This window comes from Mustela erminea, chromosome 10 (assembly GCF_009829155.1).
Source record: "Mustela erminea isolate mMusErm1 chromosome 10, mMusErm1.Pri, whole genome shotgun sequence".
Classification (NCBI taxonomy): Eukaryota; Metazoa; Chordata; class Mammalia; order Carnivora; family Mustelidae; genus Mustela; species Mustela erminea.
Genome location: NC_045623.1, coordinates 109,626,928 through 109,637,069, shown reverse-complemented (window position 1 = coordinate 109,637,069; position 10,142 = coordinate 109,626,928). Strand labels below are relative to the sequence as shown.

Sequence of the window (10,142 nt, the reverse complement as noted above, 5' to 3'; positions counted from 1 at the left end):
GAAAAGGGGCAGCCTGGGGAGGAGGCCAGCTTTGGCCTGCGGCTGTGCTCCCTCAGACACCCCCAGGGGAAGCAAGAACAACAGCCCTCTGCCGGGGGTGCCAGGGGTGCCAGGGGTGCCAGGGGTGCCAGGGTGCCAGGGGCGCCAGGGGCGCCAGGGGTGCCAGGGGTGCCAGGGGCACCAGGGGTGCCGGTGCTGGCTCAGCTGGTTTAGTGGTTGAGCATCTGACTTCAACTCAGCTCATTATCTCAGGGTCCCGGCATGGAGCAACCCTCCCAGCTTCCCCGTGAGCCCCGAGTCCGGAGGCGGCTTGTCCCTCTGCGCTCCTTCCACGCACGCGTGCCCTCAAACAAAATAAAATCTTAAAAAAAAAAAAAAGAAGAAGAAGAAGAACACCCTCTCAGCCAGAAAAAAGCATGGAATTGGCCATTTATAACAATACGGACGGACCTAGAAGAGGTTATGCTAAGTCAAACAACTCACACAGACAAAGACAAATACCACATGTTTTCACTTATATGTAGAATCTGTAAAACAAGACAAATGAACAAACAAAAAGTGTGCTTGGGGAGCCTGCTGACTCAGCTGGTGCAGCACGGGACTCTGTCTCGGGACTGAGAGCTCAGCCCATCCATGCTGGGTGTAGAGAGGACTTAAAAATAACATCCTAAAGAAAAAATACTCCTAGATACAGAGAACAAACAGGTGTTTCTCAGAGGAAAGGGGGATGGGGGTGGGAGGAACGGGCGGAGGGGACTAGGAGGGACAGCCGCAGGGGTGGTGAGTCCCCACAGAGATGAGGAGCCAGACGCACGAGGGACGCGGGCGCCCCCGGAGTGCTGCTGCCACACGGCGCTGCTCGGACGGCGGCGAGCACCACTAACAACGCCCTGACAGCGGCGAACAGTTCAGCAACCGTCCACTCGCTCTGCTGTGCACGTGGGCTTAACGGAACCCTGTGTCGGCCGCACTTCGGAAACCCTTCCCAACCCTCCTGCCTCTGTCATTCAGTTCATCAGGTCAGTAGGAATCGAACTGCTCCAAGCAGGCGCTGGGGACAAATGAGGCACACAGACATGGCGTTAGCCTCTGCGGCCCACGGAGCCTGGCGCGGCTGCCTCCAGTGGGCAATCGGGGCGGGGATTCCCGCAGGGAGGCTGAGTTCAAAGGGACAGAGGACAGGTGGGCTTGCCTGTCGGAGGGACGGCGTGTGGTCCCCACAGAGCCCGAGAGGTCCTCGCTGGGCCCTCACTCCCAAGCTCCCTTTGGCAACAAGGTGGAGAACAGAGTACCAGAAACAGGGAGTCGGATGCAGCACGGCACGGGGGGGGGGGGGGGGGGGGGGGGGGACAGGAAGTGAGGGGGGGTGAGCGGGAGGCGGGGCTCTACCCTGGAGTTATCCCTGCCCTCTCTTGGGAGGAGGGAGAGTTGATGGCCCAAGTCCCAGGTTATTTCCCCAGGGAGCCCTTTTCCCTCTGGCCACACAGGTAGGGAGGTCCCTCTTTTTCATGCAGGATGTGTGGGCCCCAGCTTTGTACAGACCCTAATCACCCCCTACCAACCCCCCAGGCTTCAGACCCCAAAGTGCTCCCCGCACCCCTCCAGCCTCTGCCCTGAGGCCCTGAGCTACTCCCCTTCCTCAGCCAGGTCGGGCTTCCAGCTTCAGCAACAGACCCAGGGCTAGTCTCCAGCCAAGAGAGCGTCCCAGGTGTGACCACCTCTTCCTCCCCAGTCCTGCTGACGCCCCAAATCTGAAGAAAGAGGGACTACTCTGCAGCTCCCCGAGGGCCAGGATCACTGACTGTGTACATGTCCAAGGGCACAGCACTTGGCCCATGTGGCCGCCACCATCTAGGACACAGATCCAGACCCTTGACTCAGGGAGATAGGCGAGGAAACCAGAGGGCAGGGGTGACTGGCTTGGTGGGGATTGGGAGGTCCCTGCAGGGTAAGCGTAGCTGAGGGCAGGAGAGCCCAGGTGAATCCTGCCGGGGACACAGCCACAGAAGCCACTAGAGGAAAAGCAAGCTAACCTCTAGCAGTGACTCACCCTCCTTCTCCTTGATGGGCCCTGGCCAGGCAAGCAGCCGGCAACCATCCGATGAACTCGGCTGGAGTTGGGAAGTGAGTCTTGGCTCAGCATCTAATGGCTCAGGATGAGACATCCCAGTCTCCACTTGTCCCAGGTCACCTCCTCGTTGCAATGCAGCCCAGCCCCCAGCAGCAGCTCAGGGAGACCTGGGGTCGCGGGACAGGGACTCCGGGGCTGATGGCCATGACTGCCAGGGCTTGTAGAGCAGCCCTGGGAGGGGCTCAGAACAGAGGCAGGGGCAGGGGCAGGCCCAGCCTCCAGGTTTTCTCACTGGGGGAGACCTCCCCTCCCAGGGCACACCGCAGGACTGGACTTGGGTGGGACAGTACCCCTCCGCCGGATCCTGGCACAAAGCTCTCTTGGCCAGCCGTGCCCCAGTTGCCTGTCCTCGGGACTCAGGCACCCTCTCCTGCCGGCTCTCCTCTCCTGAACCGACAGGGCCTGGAGCAGGCTCAGTCCCGCAGCTTCATGCTGAACCCTGAGAACAAAGGAGGAAGTGGACCAAGCCAGAACAGAAACTTCAGGACATGGTCACCTCTCGCGACAGCTCAGCGGCCCAGGACAAGTCAATGTCCTGGTGGTCAATGTCTCCACCTTTTGAGGTCCACAGGAGTGGGAGTGGGCTGAAGTACCTTAAAAAACAGACAAGAATCCTTGCCCAGTGATGCGGCCGGAATGCTCTCCAGAACTGGGATGCGCTGTGGGAAATGCGCGGCCTGTCACTCCCCTGAGCCACTTCTCACGTCCCCACACTTCCTCGAGGGCCCATACGGCTCAGGGCCAAGCCCGGGGGCTAGAGGAAGGGCCCCATGCGGGGCACAGAGCCGGGGCAAGGGCCACCCGCAGTCCCGCCGCAGAAGCCAGCACAAAGCAACCAACAGACCCCCCCCACCACCACCACCCAGAACTAAGGGGCCGCAGTTAGGAAGGAAACTGCAGACTAGTCTCCGCACAGACAACAACAGATAAGAACGGCCTGGACGCGGCCTCTGGAAACAAACCGCTGGCTCACTCCGAGGCCCCAGAACCGGGCGCGGCCTCCGCAGCAGTGAGGGTCCAGGCCTCACCGCAGCCACGGCCTCCAGGGCGCGCCCCGGTTCTGCAGCCCCGCCCTGGGGGCGTTGCGGGGCGCCCCAGTCAGGCCTGGCGGGAGCCGCAGCGCGAAGGCGGACCCAGGACGCAGCAAGGGGAAGGGGCGGTCGAACGCCGGGAGCGGCGGGCAACACGGGAAGACCTCCGGCGCCCGGGCCTCCGCAGAGGGGGGCGGTGGAGCCGGGCGGCGCGAGGGCCCCAGCTGGCCCAGGCAGGCCGCCAGGTGGCCAAGCAGCCGAGAACGCACGTCGGCCGGGACGCCGTCGCAGCCGGCCAAGAAGCGGTTCACCTCCGCGAGACACTCATTGAAGCCGGCGCGGTACTTGCCCAGGACCGCGGGGTCAGCGCTGAGCGCGGCTGCGGGGGCGGCAGGGGACAGGCGGTCGGTTCCCGCCGCGGAGGTCCCGTGCGCCTCCGCGTCACCTCCCCGCCCCGCCCCCGCCCCACGCCGCCGCTGCCCGCGCCTCACCTGCCGCCTGCACCCGCCGCAGGCTCCGCAGGTGCCGCACGGTCATCTCCAGGATGTCTGCTTTCTCCAGCTTCGAATGGCGGGAGCTCTGGCGGAACGGCAGGTGTGGGAGGCTCGCACCCCGGGAGTGCGCCCAGACGTCAGAGCTCCGCACCTCGTCCCACCCCCGACCTCACCTCCCGACGCCGACCTACATCCTTCCTGAAGGCGTCCAGGATGAGGCTCTTGAGCTGCGCGAGGCTTTCATTGATGCGCGCGCGGCGCCGCTTCTCCATGACCGGCTTGGAGGACTGTGGGTCGGGCTGTGGCTGAGTCCCGCGTCCGTCCGCCCCACCCACGCCCCCCAACCCACGCCCCGCCGGGCCCCCACCTTCCGGTGCTCCGCCGCGCTTCGGGGCTCATTCGGGGTTCTGTGGGCGCCGGCCGGCGCTCCTGCCAGCGGCGAGGCTCTGGGCTTCCCTGGGGTGTCTGCGGGCATGGTGCGCCCCCGCGCCTCCGGAGCCAGGCGGAGTGCGGCGCCGGGGGCGAGCGCGCGGCGAGCCCAGCTCTCCCGGATGGAGCCCCAGGCTGCAGGCCCGCGCGCCGAGCTGCCCGCGCTCCGGTATTTAAGGCGGCGCGGCCGCGGGGTGTGTGAACCCGGCTCCGCTTTCGTTCCCACACTCTCGCCAGCCAATGAGAGGCTGCGCTCGCCGGGCCCCGCGCGGGGCCGCCCACCCCGGCCGCGGCCCCCGCCCCGCCTCTGGCCGCGCCGCTCGGGGCGGGAAAGCCGCGGGGGCCCCTCCTCTGCGGCGGCGTCCGGAGCTGTGCGCATGACCCGGCCTGCCCCGACTGGCCTGCCACGACTGCCCGGGGCGCGAAGTCTCCGGGGCTGGGCGCGGGGCTCCCATTCAGGCCCAGAGGGGATGGGGATGGGGATGGCGCCCAGAGTCCGCGGCGCGCGGCGCGGAAAATCCGAAAGTAGAGTCACGAGGGCGAAACGGGTCAGGCGCCCGGGAGGAGGAGGCGAGCCTCGGCCCACGCGCCTCTTCCGTTTTGCTCCGCCGTTCCGGGTCCCCGCCCGCGGTCGAGGGTCTCAGCACAGCCTCTGTCCTGCCGCGTGCTCGGCCTCCCAGGACCCGCCCCTCCGCCGCACCCCTACTGCAGGCCTGCGCCACAGTGAACGTGGAACACCAGCCTCTCGGCCGAAAGAGGTCAGCTGGCTGGAGCCTGGCGGCAGGCAGGGCGGCGTCCCGGGACAAGTAAATCATGGCATAGATGGAGGAGGTGATACTAGACAGGAAGAGTGACGTCACCAGTCAGGCGGAAAAGGGTCACGCAGCAGAATGAAGGGATGTCACTGGTCAGGCTGGCAGTGTCACCAGATAATCAGAGGTGGTATCTCAGGGTCAAGGTTGGTGCTGATACAAGCCAGAGAAAGTCATGGGGCCCCAAGTCATGGGGCTGGTGACATCACACTCTTCTGTATTGCACAACATTGGGCTAAGCACCGGCAAAGTAGGGCTCACAAAAAATGGAGAACAATTGTTTTGTTTTGTTAAGATTTTATTTATTTATTTGTCAGAGACACAGCGAGAGAGGGAACACAAGCAGGGGGAGTGGGAGAGGGAGGAGCAGGGGGCCCGACGCGGGGCTGGATCCCAGGACCCCGGGATCACAAGCTGAGCGAAAGGCAGACGCTTAAGGGCTGAGCCACCCAGGTGCCCAGGAGCAATTGTTTAAAATCTATCTCAGGGGCGCCTGGGTGGCTCAGTGGGTGAAGCCTCTGCTTTGGCTTAGGTCATGGTCTCAGGGTCCTGGGATTGAGCCCTGCATCCGGGGCTGTCTGCTTGGCAGGGAGCCTGCTTCCTTCTCTCTGCCTGCCTCTCTGCCTGCTTCTCTACCTATGTGATCTCTGTCTGTCAAATAAATAAATAAAATCTTTTTTAAAAAAAATCTATTTCAAAGCGGCACAGTAGGAGAAACAGGTCTCTATTATTTTTCGGTTCGATATTGTTTTCATTTTGAATTATGTCACAGGGCTGTAGTCTTTTGAATGTTTGGGGTTCCCAGTCCATGTGGCCTGGCAGCAGTGTGGTATCCATGCCACAGACGTTTCCCGAGGCTCACTGTGGGCCTGGCCAGACACTTAGGCTGGGGAAGCCCCTGGGCTTCTAATCCGGTGCTGGAGGACACGGCAAGCGAAAATAATCATTCCGTTATAAGTGACAGAAATGCGTGGGTGCTAGGGGAGAGGAAACCCTTCTTTTGATGGGGTGTCTGGAAGTCTCCGCAGTGGGATCTTCTAGGGAGGAGGCAGCTCTGCAAGGCCCCAGGGGAGGGAATGGCATCCCCAGGATGGGAAAGGGGCCACAGGGGCCAAGGGAGGAGGGGAAGGGGCAGGCAGAGACACAGACCTGGAGGCTTCTGGGCCCAGGAGGGGTCTGGGGGGGCCTTGTGGGGGCTTTTCTGAGCACTAGAGTGAGCCGAATGGCGGGCCTCGAAGGGCCGGTTTAACGGCTGTGGGTCTGCTTAGTGGGTGTCCATGGCTGGCCCCTGTCCCACCACCCATATCCGGTCCCACTCTGCACCCCCATCCAGAGGACTTCTTTCCTTTCTGAGGCTGATTCTAGTCGAGTGCCAAGCAGAGTCCCCGCCTGCCTTGCAGTGGTGCCCCCTGTGCCTGGGGCACCGGGGCGGGGCAGGGGGCAGCCCAGATCCTCCCCATCACTCAATCGTTTCTGCCCAGGCACCCAGATGAGGCTACCCGTTTCCCCCACTCCCGCCTAGAGGAGGGTGCGGGCGTGGAGGGGTGTCGGAAAGCAGCCGGGGTCAGGCAGGAATCTGAGGAGGGGCTACTGCCGGCACCAAAAGCCCAAGGAGCACCGACTGCCCCCTGTGCAGTCCTGGCTGGAACCTGGACTTCCTGTCGGGGAGGTCGAGAATGGGGGAGGACGGAAGCCCGCCAGCGCCCCCAGGGGCCACTGGAGACTCCTTTTCCTCTTGGGGGTCACGAAGGAGCTGTGGCCACTGGTCTGGACAATGTGGCTGGGCTCCGGGCGGCCCCCAGCCTTCCGTGGAGGCCAGAGAGGCGGGAGTTCAGACTGCGAGGAGGGTCTGAAGAACCACGTCCTTGACCGTTCCTCCCTCGCTCGTTGTTGGGTGGGATGCCTTATCCTCCCGGACCTGCCTCTTCACCCGTAAAGTGGGTCATCTATTGATCCCAGGAACGGGGATGGATATAGATAGATCGATCCATCGATCCCAGAACAGGGGTAGACACATGAGACCCTGCTTGAAGGTACCCAGCATGGAGAGAACTGAGTACCTGTCAGCTACCCTGTTCTGCCGCGGGAAGCAGGTGGGAGAGAACTGAACAGGGGGCTGAGGCAGGGAGGAGATACCCATACTCAGCTTCATCACATGCCCCAGAGTGTTCGCCACACTTTGAGCACCCTGCAGGCTCCTTGTCAGAGGCTGCCAGGAAGGGAAGGATGCTTCCCACCCAGGGTCTCAGGGGGCCTGTGTCTTGACCTTCCCAGCCTCAGTCCCAGCAAGGAACCCTCTAGGGTCGGAGCAAGGTGAGCTTTCCCAATATTGTCATCCCCAACAGCCCCACTGTATCCTTTCCACAGGGTCGCACCCCCACTGTCTGCGTGGTCGTGTCCCTCTGGGCCCTTGTCCCTCCGACTGTCTCTGTACGGAAGCACAAGCTGGCTGCACAGACAGGCCACGAGGAGAGGCCCCGTTCAGGGGCCCTGTGAAGATGAGGTAGCCAGCGGTCCAGGAGGCTCAGCTGCCAGACTCGTGAGGGAAGCACCTCCGAAGGACCGTGACCTGAAGCTGCTATTGCCACGTGCCACATCTTCCCGGCTGCCCCTGAGTGTTCTGTTCTGGCTGTCGATTCAGAGGAGGACCGTGTGGACTACGATGTCTCAGGGCCATCTGTTGCAGTCGTAACTGGGAGAGCTGGGACGAACCAAGCCCTGGACCCAGGGAGAGTGGCCTTGTCCCCCCACCCACCCCTTCTTCCCTGTCCTTTGTCCTTATTTTCTCTAGCATTTACAAAGGCTCGGTGGCTTTGAACCCTGGCTTTCCATCCAAGGAGACGCTTCTTGGGAGCCATCTAAGACCTGCCTGTCTTCCCGGAACCAGGCCGCGTAGGCCAAGCCCCAGATGGCAGATGTCCCGGGGACATCTGCAGGGCCCCCTGATGGCCATGGGGAAGACAAAGCCGGAGAGTCAGTGGGGAAGTTTGTGAGGAAGGAAGAGGCATCTTCTAGGCTAGATGTGGGGCTCCAGCCTTGTGGGGGTGGGGGTCTCACATCTCGCCACTGGAACAGCATTCCACAGGACAGCATCCAACCGATGTCCCTTGAGGGCTTGGGAAGTGCTAGTATGCACACCCCACTCCCAGCCTCTGACATGGGGGGGCAACAGCATCACAGCCCAGCCCTCTCGCTCCCCTGGCACACAGACTCCAGAATGTCAGCACCTGCCCCCGCCCCCGCCCCAGGCTCCTTAGAGTCTGCTCCCGCCTCTCCTGCCAGGACACAGCAGCCCATCGACCCGCGCAGCTGGGGCCAGAGCTGTCAAGTGACCGGACTAGAACTGCTGTAAGTTCTCTCCTGCAAAGTGGGAGCTGGGGGCTGAGTCCTTCATCAGTGTTTGCTGGAATCCAGCAAGTGATAAAGGCGAGGGCTGATGAGACCCAGGGTGCAAGAGAGCGAATCAAATACCCAGGGAATCAAAGGGAAAAGGGAATCAAATACCCAGGACCCAGGTAGAGGCCAGGAGCACAGCTCGCTGATGCTGAGCTTTGAGGTTCTGCGGTAGTCATCCTCTGTGGCCAAGGGGGTGTCTTCTAGCTTTCCAGGCCGGGGAGTTGACTCCTTCCCTCCGCAGCCTGAACAGTGGGCGGGGAGCGCACCCCCCCCACACACCCAACCACAGCTCAGGCCAGCATCCTGCCCCTGCTCTGGGTGTTGTTAATATCTTTCTCCCAAATCTGGGTGTTGGCCCCTCTCCACATCTGGGAAGTCATCTCTCTGCAGCCCGGGAAGGCGCAGACTCTATCCCGTCCCTGTCCAGGGAGCTCCTGTCAGTGCTGCTGCTCTCGTGTCCTGGACCACTGCACCTGGGGACAGGGGAGCTTCCGTGTGCTTCCTCCTTGGGACTTCCAGACCAGTCTCTTCGCTGCCACAGAGTCCCAGCCTCAAGCCCCGTATCGTCATACCTTACCTTGCTGAGTAGTCTCTGCGCCTGGGGGCCTTGTCTCACTTCCTGCGGGTTTCGCTCCTGATTCCGACACGTTCCCTCTCCACTCCTGCCCTAGCGCCTGGCGATTTCCAACTCCGCCACGATGATTCTCCAGCCCTCGGGACGTCCTCCCCTTCAGCCGTCCTCCCCTCCTCACTTGGCCACCCACTTCCTAGGCCAGGGTCCCTCTCACAGCCGCCACCCTCCAGGCCTAACCTCAAGCCTCACGTTCCCTTACGGCCCCAGCCCCGCAGCTCAGGTCCTCCTCTCCCCGTCCGCTTTGCTGCGACCGGCAGTCCTGGGATGAGGCTGAGGTCGGTGCTTGTCATCCACCGATGTGCTCCCGCCCCCTGAATCAAGACCCACGTACCGGCCGGCCACTGTGCCGCTCCCCAAGCTTCCCTCCCTCCTCTTGCTTCAGCATCTTCACTCGCCAAAGCCTAACCTGTGTTAAACCGCAGCTGTCTCTGTGGCTTGACAATCCCCTGCCTGTTCCTTTGCACAGCTGGTGGGTCTGGGTGGTGCCGGCGGCTTCCCTGGGGCACCTTCTGTCACCTGAGGGCCCACTGGGATCCGGGGTGGGAGAGGCACCATGTATGGACACTGGGGCTGTGGTCCCTGGACTTCTGGTTCCCTGCCCTGTGGCCCCGTCCTGCCCATGCTGGACCGGCTTCCTCATGTGCTTTGGCCAGCATTTCAGAAGAGTGCATAGACACTCAAGGTCTCCTGAGTCCTGGGCTCCAGACCCGACATGGCGGAACTCCCACTACCTTCCATTAGTGGAAGCGAGGCCAGATTCAGGAATAAGATGCCAGGTCATGCTCCTCTGTCGGTCCCACGAGCCCTCTGCCATCCCAGAGCTGCTCCGAGCCCCTGATCGCCCTGGCTTTACACTCGGGGCTGCGGGGACACCCAGGATCTCACATTTGCTGGCCACGCCCCAGTGTGCTCCTGAACAATTTGAGCAACTTCCGGTTCCTCTCCTTGGCCCACCTTTCTTCCCCTCCCAAACCGCCGGTCAGTCCGACCCAAGACTGTGGAGACCATGCCCAGCAAGGTCACCGGGATGTCCCTGTACTGACTAGGGGCTGCACAGGCCTCACTCGCCAGCTGCCCTGCTCCTGCATTTCTGATTTCTCCGTGACCCTCCCCCTCTCTGCTCCCTGAGGCCGTAGTCGCTGTCCTCAGCCTGGACTTGCCCAGGAACCCCAGGCCATCTCCCTTGCCTAACCCTAAGTCTCAGTGCGTTTCAGC

General features: G+C 62.5%; 1 protein-coding gene across 1 annotated transcript; it reads right to left on the bottom strand.

Moving 5' to 3' along the window:
* Positions 1 to 410: 410 nt before the first annotated feature.
* Positions 411 to 4,383, bottom strand: HES4 (hes family bHLH transcription factor 4). Its single transcript, XM_032302462.1, has 4 exons — positions 4,024 to 4,383; positions 3,848 to 3,943; positions 3,654 to 3,741; positions 411 to 3,541 (listed from the first exon to the last, which is right to left on the bottom strand). Exons 1-4 carry the CDS (start codon positions 4,129 to 4,131, stop codon positions 3,156 to 3,158), a joined length of 678 nt encoding a protein of 225 aa, XP_032158353.1. The 5' UTR covers positions 4,132 to 4,383; the 3' UTR covers positions 411 to 3,155.
* Positions 4,384 to 10,142: the final 5,759 nt, after the last annotated feature.